This window comes from Onychomys torridus, chromosome 19 (genome assembly GCF_903995425.1).
Source record: "Onychomys torridus chromosome 19, mOncTor1.1, whole genome shotgun sequence".
Classification (NCBI taxonomy): Eukaryota; Metazoa; Chordata; class Mammalia; order Rodentia; family Cricetidae; genus Onychomys; species Onychomys torridus.
The window spans coordinates 41,040,447-41,056,437 of record NC_050461.1 but is presented as its reverse complement, the minus strand read 5'-3'; the positions used below and the strand labels follow the sequence as shown (position 1 = coordinate 41,056,437).

The window sequence follows — 15,991 nt, the reverse complement described above, 5'->3', positions numbered from 1 at the left end:
TGAGTCCTTTAAAAGAGAGTTGGCATATAATATGAATTATTTCTCTAATGTCAATTAGGTACTCTCTACTATGAGGTAAGTGGTACCCAAGATGTATATTCTGCCCACATTGGTTTTGGTGATACCACAGGAAAGACAAACTATGCAATCACACCATAGTCTAACTGACAGTGGGTGCTGTCAGTATACTACTTCTCTTGATAGTGCTTCTGTTTAATCTTCATGAAATGATCCTCCAAGCTTCAGCTTGCTGGCGACTTACATATAAATGCAAAGGTGAGAGAATTAGCAACCTGGCTTCCAATCTGAGTGGTAGCAGCATTGCATTATCATCCCATCTTGGAGTACTCTGAAGGAAGGCACTTAAAAGAGGTAAAAAGGAAGATATAAATTATGCTCCTGGCCTTAAGAACATCACTATTGCTGATAATGTAATAGAAGTTGATGTTTGAAATGAGACTGAACATGCTTCTGTATTTTAAAATTCAGATATCTTCTGTTGAAGGGCATTCTCTAGTTGTCATAGTAACCATATCAAGTGGCTACCATGTGCGCTGATTTTGTGTCAAGAGCTCCCTGTTCAGCATCAGATTCATCTTGCATACATGTAGGCACCATTACTTAAACCCAGAGGGTAGCCTTAGCTTCACTGAGACCACCCCAGGGTTCTATGGGAGACCCAAAGAGGAAACAGATTATTGCAATAAATGGAACGAGTTAGGAATACCCTGGTAAGAGGAACTGGTGCCCCACATACTGTTGGAGAGGTGGTAGTTCAGGAGAAATGACTTGTTCTGTCAAGGTGGAGAGTAGGGCAAAGCAGGAAGCAGGGTATGGTTATCCACTGTCCCTGCCCCAGCTCTCCAGGCCTCCCTGGCCAGAGTCCATGCTCTTTTAAGGCATTGGAAAGTGGCAAGATGGCAGGATGCTTAGGTTTGTCTTAAAGGCGATAAGGCAGCATTCCATCCAGTTCCCAACCATCACAGCCTATTTTGTAAGCAGAGATGGAAGAAGAAAAACTAACTGACTTCCTTAACCAGAAAGAGAAGGTGGGTCCCAGTACCATAAACAGCTAGCTTCTAAGAAGAGACAGCCAAGGACCAGAAAAGCTGATTTGGTGGGGCAGGCTGACCTCTAAGGAAGTCTTACTGTGAATGAGCATCATGAAGACTTCTGAGTCTTGACATGATCTACCTGCTGTGCAAAGGTGATGCTCTTGTACTAAATCACAGGACATACTGAAGCATGTAGTTTATGCATTTTGAGGTAAGAGAAGTGAAGGAAAGGAACCACAGTGACATCATTTCAACTTGCATAAGGCAGTAAGGTAAAGAATATATGTAAATGGGAAGATTGGATGCCAGGCAGGGCAGAGTCAGCTCTTTAGCCACAGGAGCAAATGAAAACTGTTCAAGGACTGCTACTAAGCTGTGTCCCACTCAGAGAGAGCACAGAAATGGGTAGGAAATGCCAGGTTAAGTTACTGTCCATATTTGACCATGGGTGAGAGATGAGTAAATCTCCTACAAAGGATGGGTGGAAAAGGTAACAACAGAAAACCCTGAACAGAACTTTGGGGTCCTGCTCATTAATACCAAGTCCAATAGGAAAGGATTTAAATACCACGTTTGCAAGCCAGCCCTGCCTTTATATTCATCCCTGTTAGGCATACGTAGACATCTTATGGGATGACATGGCCATCTGATGCATTCCAAATTCCCTTTCTGCAGCTGAGCTGTTGAATATATTTAAGTACATCAAGAACATGGAAACCACTATGTATTTCAGCTATCCCAAATGACTATTGTATTGGTTCTCACCCTTCAGCAACGTCCCCTGCCTTATATAACAGGGAAGTAATCTGTCAATACTTGTTACAGGTACAAAGTTGAATCTGGCTTTTAGTAATTCCTGCCCTTTTAAATAATAATACGTATGCAATTGGCAAATACAGCCAAGTAGTTGAGATGTGAAAAATGTCACGAAGACCTTGAGAAAATAACTAGTCACATCTTGACTGTGTGGTCTCCATGCCTTCGTTCATAAACTAATTCTGTTGTGAACTGTTCCCCCCCTACCCCCTTTTCTGCTTCCAGACACATGGCCACACACTCACCCCAGAAGAATCACCAGTGTGCTCACTGCGAGAAGTCCTTCAACCGCAAGGATCACCTGAAGAATCACCTCCAGACCCACGACCCCAACAAGATCTCCTTCATTTGCCAGGATTGCCGCAAGAAGTACCACACCATGCTGGGCTACAAGAGGCACATGGCCCTGCATTCTGCCAGTGGTGGAGGTCTCATCTGCAAGGTCTGCTCTGCGGAGCTGGGGAGCACCGAGGTCCTGCTGAGCCACCTCAAGGCTCACAGGGAAGAAAAGTCCCACCATGCAACCAGGGAGAAGAAACACCAGTGCGACCATTGTGAGAGATGCTTCTACACCCGGAAGGATGTGCGTCGCCACCTGGTGGTCCACACAGGATGCAAGGACTTCCTGTGTCAGTTCTGTGCCCAGCGATTTGGGCGCAAAGACCACCTCACTCGTCACACCAAGAAGACACACTCGCAGGAGCTGATGCAAGAGAGCATGCAGGCAGGGGAGTACATGAGCACCTTTCCTACCATTGCGCCGTCCTTCCAGCTGAAGGCTACTGCCATGCCTCCTTTCCAGTTAGGGGTGCCCATGCAGAACGGGCTTGCAGGTGGCTTGCCACCCGAGGTTCATGGTCTAGTGCTTGCTCCCCCAGAACAGGTCACCCAGCCTATGCCGCCAATGCCAGAGCAGCTTGTTACTCTGCACCCTGGGGTAGTTCCCACCTCTCCTCCCCACACCCTTCAGGAGCATAAGTACAGTCCTCCTTCTACCTCATTTGCCCCACTTGCTGGCCTGCCAATTAAAACAGAGGCCAAAGGCTATTGCAACATGAGTTTCTTTGAGGAAATGCCTCTGCAAGAGCCTCAGTCGCCTCTCAAACTCAGTCCATGTTTTGAGATGGCTAAGGAGGGCCTTGGGAAAGTCACCATGCCCAAAGAGCTGCTGGTAGATGCTGTGAATATAACGATTCCTGCCTCTTTGGAGATTTCCTCCCTGTTGGGGTTTTGGCAAATCCCCCCTCCTCCCCCCCAGAATGGTTTTGTGAATAACACCATCCCTGTGGGGCCTGGGGAACCAATGCCCCATACTATCACATGTCTGGCGCAGCAGCATGTAGCACCGCTGCCGCCTCCACCCCCACTGCTGCCGCCGCAGCCGCAGCCACAGATGCAGCCACCGCCACAGCAGCAGCAGCCACAGCAGCAGCAGCCGCAGCTGCACGTTCAGCTGCAGCCTGAGCCGCTGCAACCGCTGCAGCCGCTGCAGCCGCTGCAGCCACTGCAGCTGCAGCCACCCTTGCCACCGCAGCTGCCACCGCAGCTGCCACCGCAGCCACAACCACAGCCACCTCCGCTGCAGCTGCAGCCGCAGCCGCAGCCCATGCCGCAGCCAGAGCCGCTGCCGCAGCCCATGCCGCAGCCGCTGCCACAGCCGCTGCCACAGGAAGCCCAAATAGCAGTGGGCGCTGTGAATCTGGGCCAGCTCCCGCTGCCCCCCATCCCCCACGTTTTCACAACTGGCACCAACACTGCTATCCTGCCCCATTTCCATCACGCTTTCAGATAAATTGATTCTTAGGAAGGCGTTTATCGTGAGGAAGATGCTTTCAGCATCAGTTACAGTTTGAAACATCTGTTACAGTTTGGGAGGAAGCTTGGGGGAAACAGGATTGGGGCTTTAGCTCACTCGCGATTACTAGCTTGAGAAAAAGAGTTCTCTAACTGCATGCGTTGTGCCAATATATATCCTTAGTATTGATGCTTTGTACCAAATTTAGTGAGCGCGTGTGTATTCTGTAATCGAACTGCAAATATTATCGTATTATTATCATATTATTATCCTCATATTATATCCTCATATTATTCTCATATAATCACAACCAAGATCCAAAACGACAGCTGCTATTTTGTAAATGTTTTATCGTGTTGAATTTTATTGTGATGATGTTGACTAAATAACTTTGTGTGTAGCACCGCCTAGGAAGGACATGATGGAAAGGCTTGGATTTCTCCAACTTGGAAGATGTTTTTAAGAGAAGGGGGTAATCTTTGTATGGCATTTAGAACTAGGCTGTGTGTTGTGTGCTTTCTTTTCTTTTCTTTTCAGGGACTCGCCTGCCTTCAGGGTTGGATGTAGTTTAGTTACTCTTCTGGTAGCCTACTTTGTAGTTTATAGGAAACGTTCCTTGTGAAGCTATTGATTTCTTCATTTTTAAAGTGAATTTTTAGTGTAGTCCTCAATATTTTTCATGTGATGTTGTTGCAATGTGAGTTATGACTTCATTTATCATAAAGACAAAACTAGTTGTCAGTTAGATCTGAGAGAAAAAAAGTCACTGTGTAACCACGTTAAGTAGTAAAATCCTGGAGGCATTAGTCAGAAGTGTCTCCCTGACTCTCATGCTCATGTCTTTAACAGGAATTTAAGACAATATACTGGAATTAGAAAAATAAGTGTATTAGATAAGAATTTTCTTTGTCTATCTTAATGCGGTACTTGCGCTGCTAAAAGTCCCGTAGTATTGTTTGTAGTCAACCCTAGAAAAATGTATCTGTAGTAGTTGATTAGTTTAAGTCGTTAGTTTGTATCCCGATGATTGTGTTTGTAATCACCCAATAGAAAAATGTATCTGTAGTAGTTGATTAGTTTAAGTCGTTAGTTTGTATCCCGAGGATTGTGTTTGTAATCACCCAATAGAAAAATGTATCTGTAGTAGTTGATTAGCTTAAGTTGTTAGTTTGTATCCCGAGGATTGTGTTTGTAATCACCCAATAGAAAAATGTATCTGTAGTAGTTGATTAGTTTAAGTTGTTAGTTTGTATCCCGAGGATTGTGTTTTGAAAATGTAACTGTACTTGTAATCTCCCTCACTTGATACCTTGTTAATCGATTTTGAAAGTGTAAAACCTAACCTTTGAAGACTGTATCTCGTCTTGAGACTGTCTTTCCCAACATATATATCCTACATATAATAAACGTTAAGCATCTAGCACTCTGGCTTGCATTTTTTCATTTAGCGACACCAACGTCAACACTCCCATTGACGTCAACACTCCCATTGAGTAGAAAACCGTCCTGGCTCCCTCATGCCTCCTCCTGGTCATTGCTTCTCCAGAAACTACTTTTTAGCGTCAGAACTTTTACCTCCTTTGAGCAAAGATGACTTAAGCCTATAAGCTTTGGTCACATTCTCAGCACTTAAAGTGTCATATGTTTTATTCCTGATGTACAGGTATAGACACCAGAGTGATCTCTCCCATGTTACCCAGATTCAGTTTCACAGTAGTGTTTACAATTGATTTTTGGTACCTCCCCTTATTACTTATTGGGATTTCTTCAGAAAACATATCGGATATGACTCTTTCTCCTCTCTCTCTCTCTCTCTCTCTGGTGTGTGTGTGTGTGTGTGTGTGTGTGTTTTCTAAATGGGAGGGGGTTGAAAGAAAGGGAAGCCCTGAGTTCATTTGTATATGGAAAAAGTCTTGTTAAGAAGCCCAAGATGGGGCTGGGCTGAAGTCAGTGACGGTAACTGGGAAGCTTATACTATGGGATCAGCCATGAGACCAGGGTCTGTAAGCCACAGCTGACCCACAGTGGACAATGAGGCAGTAAGATAACCTCATGGAATCAAATTCACTGCCCTGGGATATCTAAGTTCCCACAGTCCCCCTTTCCTCTGGGTGGGAAAGCAGTCTCCCCAAACAATAGCTAACCTCAGCCAAGGTCTGGTCACAGACGCTTCCACAAATACCTTTACATAGTCTACTGTAGTCTTTGGTCAGTTGCAGAAAATACATGATTTTCCTGTACATGAAACAATGGCATTTGGTCCCCATGGTCCAGATCATTAACATTTCAGTACACTCCACCGGCAGTGGGAGTAGCCCGGGATTCTTTTGCTAAAACGTTGACAGAGAACATGGCTTAATTTTCCTAATTAAAGTCCCCAATTAAGAATATGTTATTGAACTAAGAAGTATGAACTAAATGTAAATAATTCTACAAAAGGATGTTTCCTGACCCTTAAGACTCCAAAGAGAAGGAAGGATTGACTCACCTCCCAACACAACTGTATAAACAAAGCTATGATATAAACATGAATGGGAACTTCAGGTTTTTTTAGCTGTGATAGAAGAATGAAGTACAAAGAAAGCTCTTAGAGCTGTGGTTCTCAACCTGTGGGTAGCAACACACAGACCATAGATGTTTACATTATGATTCCTAACAGTAGCAAAATCACACTTATGAAGTAGCAATGAAAATAATTTTATGGGTGTGTGTGGGGGTGTCACAACATGAGGAACTGTATTAAAGGGTCACAGCATAAGGGAGGTTGAGAAGCAGTGTGCTAGAGCTTTCTTTCACAGAGAAAGAAAGTATCTTCAATTTTTTTCCTTCACTCTAAGAAATATAGTCTGCAGTTAAACATGGTGGTACACATCTTCAATCCCAGCACTTGGGAGGTAGAGGCAGCCAGACCTCTACCACTCTGAGCCCAGCCTACATCATATAAATAAATAAATAAAATAAATAAATAAATAAATAAATATTTCCTAGCAGGTAACTAACATTCTCCAATGACTAGTTCACAAAAAGATATAAATATCAAAAACACATTGTTGTTCTTTAATGCCTTAACGACACTTCAAGCCCATCTTTGAATCTTTAAGCCACCCATCATGATATTGGCTGATAAATTTAATAACTTTTGAAAAGTGTTAAAGGAGTAAATAAACTCGAAAGCTAGTATCTATCACTTGTTCTAATGATGCCAGATGAGAATAGACAGTTCTGGCCTTCTGTGGTGGGTGTTTCTGGGTGACCGACCATCCAGGCTGCAGAGCTACAGGAAGCCGGTCTGAGGACAGAAGAAAGGGCAGGAGCATTATTTCAGTCTCCACATGGAAAATGTTAGGCAGCCAGGGCCTCCAGATTTTGAAGTCTCAGGAAGCGTGATTGCATAGACTCTAAGCAAGCCTTCATACCATGAGATACCTTGTCTCTCAAGTGAAATCACAGTGCACACCCAGCAGCACTATCAAGGATGGAGATAGATGTAGGAGTCTATGGATATGAGTGTGAGATACCTTTATAAAGGGGGGAAGTAGATTTATAAAAAAATAAGAAAGTCAATAGCTTCTAGGTCAAAGGAAAGTATTCCTTTCCTATCCAGCCAAGACATAAAATAGCTCAGGAAAGTGCCTGCTTTGCAAGCATGAAGATGGGGTTTTAATCTTCAGAACCTATGCTTCTTTCTTCCTTCCTTTCTTTTTTTAAGCCGGGTTTGGTGAAGTGTGTTCATAATCCCAGGGCTAGGGAGGCAGAGATGGGTGGATCCCTGGTGTTCAATAATCACCCAGCTTAGTTACTTGTTGTATTCCAGGCCAGGGAGAAATACTCCTTCAAAATAAAGAGGCAGCTGGTACCTGAAGAAAGATACCCGAGGTTGTCCCCAAAGAATGAAACCTGAGGTTGTCCTAGGCTTCAAGAGCAAACTTTGCCAGTCCCTCTCAGGGCTTGCTTTCTCTAGGCCTCTTTCCTCAGAGGTCCACTCACTGGATCCTGCACAATGTTACATGACCAGCTACACTGGGATGCATGTGGCTTTGTTCTTACCTGGCCTCTAGGAGTTAATCTTTTTTAGGAGATTTGTTAAATCCTTGTCTGAGTTTTCCTCCAGAAGCAGGATCCGTAGCTAATCCTTTGCAAACACAAACAGATTTGTTATTATGTCAAAATGGAACATTCCCAAGGGGGTGGGGGTGGGGGTGGGGGGATAAGGAACAATTGTGAAACCATTAAACTGAATTCCAAGCTCCTTATTCCTGCTTTCTTTTTGGTAGCTATAGACACACACTCACCCATTCTTGAATTTGGGACAGAAATTAAACAAACAAATAAGCAAGCAAATAAATAAAGACAGACACACAACAAGGACCCTTTCAGGTGCTTCTTACCCCCACCTTATAGTCTGTGGTTCATTTGGGAATTTTAAATTGCAGCTTCCGATGACCAACCATTTATATAACATAACTCAACATCCTTTCACAATTACTGTTGTTTCACCTCTTCACAATTCTTTGCCAGCTCTCTTCTGGAAAGGGTTTGATAAGCCTTCTGGAAGTATAAAAAGACTGCCCCCCCCCCCCCCCCCACCGCTCTCCACACGCTAGATTATTGTTTTAATGGGCTTGCTCCACACCGTCAGCACAACTGTCAGGTATGGAGATGCATGAGTCTAAGGATGTTAGCATACCACACTGAGGGATGCTTGGCTGTACAATCTGAAATAGGCTTCATTCTTGTAGGAATGGAGCTCCCTCTGCCCTAGAGGCCTCCTTCCTAACCCTTCAGTGTTTTATGAAGAGCCAGCAATAAGGGCATTGTGAATCAAAGGACATAGGAATAAATGGAGGCTTTGGGGTTAGTTTTACCTGAAGATAGACACGATTTACTTCTGCCAAAGAACCAACAACTGCTACTCCAACCCTCACTATGGTTGTTGAACCATTCAGTTAAGGAAGAAGGAGGAAGCTGGTCTGGGTAAATGCTTAGCTTGCTAACAAACCACCGGTAGCTCCAGGGATAAAAGCAGGACCCAGGGCATTGGGGCTGGATGAAGCTACTCAGTAGCTGCATGAAGCCACCCCAGCCTGCATCTTGCCACTATAGTTGCCTGGTGATTTTAGTCCCTGCATGGAGGTGCAGGGAAGTTAATCTGCTGTGGCAGCTCCCCAGGACTTTCACTGTTCTTTCACAAAGCTTCTAGAAGACAGCTATGCATCTCTACCTGTTAAGTTATAAACCCGTTTTCCCGTCTGAACATCGGAGTCTTTGTGGAAAGCAAAAAAGAGTCATTTATTTTTCTGAAATAGTTTCCTGATGTAACCTTGATATTTACGGTTTTGGACCCAGCTTTTCCAAGGACACTAAGTTTTGGGGAAAGCTCTGCTGCTTCTTATTAGATGTATCTTCTTTGGTTTGATGTTTGGGGTATTGCTCTTTTGTCCGAGTTGCCTAATCTTTCTTGTAACTTGCTTATCTGTAAAATAGGGATATGAATCTACATTGACATCCTTGTACTATGGTAAGGATTAAATGAGATTTTGTCCCTGCAGTACTTAGAAGAGTGCACAGTATAGATGGGGGGGGGGCAGTGTATGAACCTCTTGTCCATCAACAAAGAACTTTAATTAATTAATTAACTTTTGAGACAGGGTCTCACACAGATCCTCTGTCTCCCAAGTGCTGGGGATCAAAGGTGTGAGATATATATATATATATATATATATATATATATATATATATATATATATATATATATATATATATATATATATATGTATAAAATCAATAGGAGCAATTGATGTGCTCAACATCGAGAAAACTGGCAAATAGACCACGTGTTCCTGATACAATACTGTGCTTTCAGAGGGACTCTTCTACCATAGGGGAGTGTTCGAATTGTGTTAGGCCAGAAAAACCCAGGTAGGAACAGAAACAAAATGGGGTGGGGAAAAGTGTCAGCATTACCAATGGTTAGGATGTTAGGATGCAGGGAAATGTCAGCATTGCCAATGGTTAGGATGTTAGGATGCAGGGAAATGTCAGCATTACCAAAGGTTAGGATGTTAGGATGCAGGGAAATGTCAGCATTACCAATGGTTAGGGTGTTAGGATGCAGGAACATGTCAGCATTACCAATGGTTATGATGTTAGGATGCAAGAAAATGTCAGCATTACCAATGGTTAGGATGTTAGGATGCAGGAAAATGTCAGCATTACCAATGGTTAGGATGTTAGGATGCAGGGAAATGTCAGCATTACCAATGGTTAGGATGTTAGGATGCAGGAACATGTCAGCATTACCAATGGTTAGGATGTTAGGATGCAGGGAAATGTCAGCATTACCAATGGTCAGGATGTTAGGATGCAGGAACATGTCAGCATTACCAATGGTTATGATGTTAGGATGCAGGAAAATGTCAGCATTACCAATGGTTAGGATGTTAGGATGCAGGAAAATGTCAGCATTAACAATGGTCAGGATGTTAGGATGCAGGAACATGTCAGCATTACCAATGGTTAGGATGTTAGGATGCAGGGAAATGTCAGCATTACCAACAGGATGTTAGGATGTAGGAAAATGTCAGCATTACCAATGGTTAGGATGTTAGGATGCAGAACAATTTTTACTTGCTCTATACCTTTCCCTCCATTTCCCAAGTCTTTTACAGTAAACATGAATTTCTTAACAAAATTCTCAAAATTGCTATTTCTCAAACCAAATTTTTGGCAGGCTAACTTAAAGTGGCCTGAAACAAAAAGTTCCCAGGGCATTCCAAGTGCTGGCTCACATGGATGTGCCCGCCAGGCAGAGTGAAGAGGACTCAGTATGGCACCGATGACCTGGACTTGGATGCCTTGCCTGGCACTCATTGTCTTCCTGTTTCTGGTACCAGCCTTGTATTCCAGCCACAATTCCTCTTGAACACTCTAACTTGTTCCTGTGCTCTGGCCAAGGGAATGCTGTGCTTCCAGACCACATCCTTGGAATTCCTATGCTTATGTCTTTGTTCTCCTTCAGCATTCCTTCATCTGCTGTCTAGCTCATCCTAAGTGCTTCTACTTCCTCAAATTTCACTTCAGCCATACAGGTGCAGAGACAAAGCTGGTCTCTTTCCTTCTTTCTCTTTAGACTTTGCAGTTCCATATATATATATAATGACTGTGCTCCTAGACTTCACAGACCTAGGGAACAGCCATACATAGTAACTTATGTTGAATAGTGATCCCTCTCGAGCATCTGTAAGGGCTTGTCAACTTCACATAACATCACAAGCTCTTGGGTATTAGAGACTCCTGTGTGTTCTGTACTTTCTTATAAGACTCTAGAAGGAAGACTTGTGTCTGTGCTGTTATGAATTTAGTATGAACATTACACAAGGGAGGTACTATGTGCATAGTTTATTGATGAGACTTGGGCAGTGAAGGCCAGACTTTGGAGAAATTGCTATAGTTTGGATATTGTTTGGGTGTTTTCCCAAAGGCTGGTATGTTGGAAGCTTAGTCCCTAGTGTGGTGATGTCAAGAAGGAGTGGAGCCTAATGGGGAGGGGTCATTAGTTGAATGGCCCTAGGAAGGAGTGAAGCAGTTCTCTCCACCATCCCCTCCCACATCTGCCACCGTGGATATCAATCACAATGATTGGCCCAGCCCATGACCTTCAGTCTGTAAAACTGAAAGCTAAACAAGTCTGTTTTCCTCATAAAGTCTCAGGTTCTCATTATTGTAATTAAAAATGGACAAATGCAAAAGTTAACTACCAGATCGATGAATGGCACCATAGACGACCATACTTTTGAAAAGCAGAGTAAGACCAAGTAGCCCAAACTACTAATATCAAAGTCAGAGGACTATTTATAGAATAATCTTTTTGTACACTGTGAAAATGTGTCTTTGCTAAGGTGCCTCCTGTTTGGTTTAATGAAAGAGCTGATTGGCTGGTAGCTAGGGAGGAGGTACAGATTGGACAGCAAGACACAGAAGACATTGGGAAGAAGGGTGGAGTCTTGGGAGTAGAGAGAGCAAGAGACACAAAGAGAAGCAAGGTGAAATGTGCCATGTTGAAAAAAGGTACTGACATGTGGCAGAGGGTAGATAAGAAATATTGGTTAATTTAAAATGTAAGAGTTAGCTAGTAGCCAGCCTGAGCTATCAGCCAAGCATTTACAATTAAGTCTCCATGTTAGTTATTTGGGAGTGGCTGCTGAGACACAGAGAAACTCTGCCTACAGAGGACAGCTTGTGGGAGAAGCACACATTCAGGTCTTCAGGCTTGGTGGCAAGCACTTGTCCTTTTGAGCTAATTTTCCTTTGGGCCACCAGCTCAAAAATAACAACACAGAGACTTATTATTAGTTATGAAAGCTTGGCCTTATCTTAGGCTTTTCCCCAACTAGCTCTTATAACCTTAATTAACCTGTTTCTATTAATCTATGCTCTGTCACATGGCTCAGTCACCTCTCCTCTGTACCATGTTTCCAACTTCTTCCTTGCCTTGCTTGTGTCTCTCACATGCCTAGATTCATCTCTGCCTAGAAGTCCCACCTATTCTTTCCTGCCTAGTTATTGGCCATTCAGCTCTTTATTAAACCAATCAGAAGGGGCCTTAGGCAGAAACACATCTTCACATGGTGAAACAAATATTCCACAACATAAAGACACTTATTTTTTTTTACAGTTCTGGAAGTTAGGAAGTATGAGCTCAGGGTGCCTGAATCTGGTGACAGTCTTCTTGTGGTATCATCCTATGACAGAACACCCAATGGTAGGAGACCACACTTTCATACACAAGGGAAGATAGAGCTCTCACACTCTGAATGCCTCTTAGAAATTCCTTCTCAGCACAGTTGCATTGGGGATTAAGTTTCCAAAGCATGAACTTCAGTGGACATATTCTTTCCACAGCATTCAGCCTAAGCAGGCCCAAATTCATGTCCTTTTATGCAAAATAAATTTATTCTATTTCAACAGCACCAGTCTTAACTCATTCCAGCCCTAATTCAAAAATCCAGAGTTGGGAGTTTCATCTATGTCACAATTCCCTCACCAGGCAAATTTCCCTTAATTTAGGCTATAAGAGCTCATTGGAGAAAAGCCTATTATAAGGAAGGCCAAGCTTTCATGGTTAATAATAAGTCTCTGTGTTGTTATTTGTGAGCTGGTGGCCCAAAGGAAAGTCTGGCTACATCTTTGGGCTGGCAAGGTGGCTCGAAAGGAAAAGTGCTTGCCACCAAGCCTGAAGACCTGAATTTGGACCCTGGGACCCACGTGGTGGAAGGAAGGAATTAACTCCCACAAGCTGTCCTCTGTAGGTGGAGTTTCTCTGTGTCTCAGCAGCCACTCCCAAATAACTAACATAGAGACTTAATTGTAAATGATCAGCTGATAGCTCAGGCTGGTTTCTAGCTAACTCTCACATTTTAACTTAACCCATTTTTTTAAATCTACCCCCTACCACATGTCAATAACTTCTTTCAACATGACACGATCATCTTGCTTCTCTCTGCATCTCTCTCTACTTCCAAGGCTCCGCAACAATGAGACAGGCTTAGAATCGAGCCTCATCTTAATAGGAAAGAAGGTTAACTCCTTCTCAATAATTCCAAAATACAAGAGAGAAAATAACATTAAATCTTAAGACCCCAGAGTAATCTCTTTGGACACGATGCCTCACATTCTGGACTCACTGCAGTAGTGGGTAGGCCCCCAAGGTTTGAAGAAGCCCCACTCATCTGGCTTTGCTATGCTTAGTCTAACCAGCAACTCCTGTGGCTTGGAGTTTCCTGGCTGCAGACTTCCTAGACCAGAGTTATGTGCTTATGGCCTGCAATGGTTAATCTTCACTGTCAATTTGACTGGATTAGAATCACCTAGGCGATGCACCTCTGGGTGTGTCTGTGAGGATATTACTAGAGGGTTTTTACTGAGGAGAAAAGATCCATCTTGAATGTATGTGGCACGATTCCACAGACTAAGTGTCTCTGACTGAATTAAAAGGAGGAGAAGGAGAAGGAGAAGGAGAAGGAGAAGGAGAAGGAGAAGGAGAAGGAGGAGGAGGAGGAGGAGGAGGAGGAGGAGAAGGAGAAGAAGGAGAAGGAGAAGGAGAAGGAGAAGGAGAAGGAGAAGGAGAAGGAGAAGGAGAAGAAGTGTTTAAGGCCAGAATTCATTTCTCTCTGTGTCTTGATTGTAGGCAAACCGTGACCAGCTGTGCCATGCCCCTGCTATCACATCTGGAGCCACTCTGGCCACCATGGTGCCTTGGCTGCCAGGATGCTTATACCCTCAAACTGTCTGCGGAAATAGACCTTTTATCCTTTAAGTTTCCTTTGCCTTGGTTTTCTCCCAGCAACAAGAAAAGTAACTAATATGCGTTCCCACAGTCCCATGATCTCAGGGACTAGCCTCCTCCCACAACTCCATTAAGTACTGCCGTAGGCTGAACTCTGCGTTCACTGCCTATGTGTCTGTGACACGTTTCTGCCTGGCTTCCCAAGCTGTCAGTCTAGGCAGGCCACCGTAGCACCAATGCTCTTACTCTCCTCACACCCACAGAGCTAAGACCAGATGGATACCGCCAAAGTTTATAGCTTGTGCCTTCCAGAGCAGTGGGTGGAGTCACATGCCTCCCCCCCCCCCCCCTTGAACCCTGGCTGAGGTTACTGAGATTCTGTCCCAGAATTCAGAGTGCGGGAGTCCTGAGTTACAGGGCATTGACTGCTGAAGTCCTGTGGGCACAGCTCTGGAAATAGTATGCTCAAAAGTCTTAGCTTGCCTGCAAATTCTCTGAAATACCTTCAGGGTCATTTGCTGACTTGAGGATTAGAAGCTATCTTCTTTGTATCCATTAATCTCTTGAGCAAACAGTTGCTGGGCCACACCCTTTGCGAGTCTCTCTAAAATAGACTCTTATTCTTTACATGGCCAGGCTGAGGGGTTTCCAAATCCTCCCTCTCTGCTTCCCTTTTAATTATATTCCACATTGAAATCATGTCTGTTTTCTTTCCTTACTGTCTGTGGCCGAAGACAGCCGCTTGGTACCTCGAGTCTTTTACAGCTTAGATATTCTTTCTGCCAGAGGTCTTCATCTATTGCTCTTAAATTCTGCTTGCTATGAAGTCCTAGCACGTAGACCGACCCTGCCAAGCTCTGAGAAGCTGTAACAGAAACTCCAGTTTCTAATACTCTTTTCTCATTTCCCTCTGGAACCTCAGTGCAATGGCCTTCTGTTATCTGTATTTCTGCATTTTGAGCACAACTACTTAAGTACAGGCAGGCAGTCACACACCACTTCACAATGGAGATACATTTTGAAGAGCATGTGGGTATGTAGTTTTGTTGCGCTAATAGCACAGAAATCCCTTACAGAAGCTGAAACCTATCCACAGGATAGTCAGTCACTCAGTGGCCTCTAGGTAAGCTAGAAACTGGATCCTGCCAGACTGTAATGGCCAGAGACTAGTGAACGTGAGATGTATGAAGCCATTGCCAGCATAGTGCAACTGCTTTACCACATAGTAATTTTTAGTAAATAGTAACATACTCTAAAATAATGCTAAAAACGTATGCTATCAACATATAAATCGGCAACCTAGTCACTTCACCATTAGGAAGTACTTTGTGTTATTGGATGCGCTATGCTTTTGTACAGTCATCAGGTGATGGATTTGCTTAGATCAGCATCACCACCAATCCATCACCAGTGTGTTACATTACACTCTTATGGAAGCTATGCCATCATTAGCCAATACTCATTTTCAAGCTTCACTGGAAACTTATGAGAGCCATCATTATATATGCAGTCCACTGTTGACCAACATGTTATTATGTGGTCCATGACTGCCATTCCTAAGATGATGTAGGCTTTGCCTACAGCTCTTGTCTTCTGAGCCCTCAGAATTAGTCTTACTAGACCATTAATAGCAATCTAGAGTTTTTCTAGCTCCATTCTCCAAATTCCTTCTGCCTCTACTCATTACCCAGCTCAAAAGCTGTATGTGTGTCTTCACAGATGTGTCTTTGATTTATTTCTTTGTTATAGCAACAGCCACATCTTCTTGGTGCCAATTTCTGTTTTAGTTTGTTTTGTGTTTCTATAACGGGATACCTGAGACCAGAGTTATTTAGACTGAGCTTTAATTATTATAGTTCTGGAGGCTGGGCAGTCCAAGGTGAACTGTCTGCATTTGCCAAAGGACCTTCTTGCTTGCACCATCCATAGCAGGAGGGCAACTGTGGTAGACTGAATGTAATTAGCCCCATAATCTCATAGGGAGTAGCACTTTTGGGAGGTGTGGCTTTATTAGAATGGGTATGGCCTTGTTGGAGAAGG

At 43.6% G+C, this 15,991-nt stretch overlaps 2 protein-coding genes across 8 annotated transcripts in view; one reads left to right on the top strand and one right to left on the bottom strand.

The window, feature by feature from the left end:
• Plagl1 (PLAG1 like zinc finger 1) overlaps positions 1–5,086 on the top strand; it is a 44,409-nt gene extending 39,323 nt beyond the window's left edge. For all 7 annotated transcript variants that reach the window (XM_036169049.1, XM_036169047.1, XM_036169043.1 and 4 more), the window contains one exon: positions 2,097–5,086. In XM_036169049.1, the coding sequence (XP_036024942.1) occupies positions 2,101–3,663 (1,563 nt within the window). In that variant the 5' untranslated portion in view covers positions 2,097–2,100 and the 3' untranslated portion in view covers positions 3,664–5,086. The remainder of the gene's footprint in view (positions 1–2,096) is intronic.
• A 2,641-nt stretch (positions 5,087–7,727) lies between these two features.
• The window catches only part of Zc2hc1b (zinc finger C2HC-type containing 1B), a 50,498-nt gene continuing 42,234 nt past the window's right edge, over positions 7,728–15,991 (bottom strand). The window contains exon 8 of the mRNA XM_036169079.1: positions 7,728–7,798. Coding sequence (XP_036024972.1) covers positions 7,728–7,798 — 71 coding nt within the window. The remainder of the gene's footprint in view (positions 7,799–15,991) is intronic.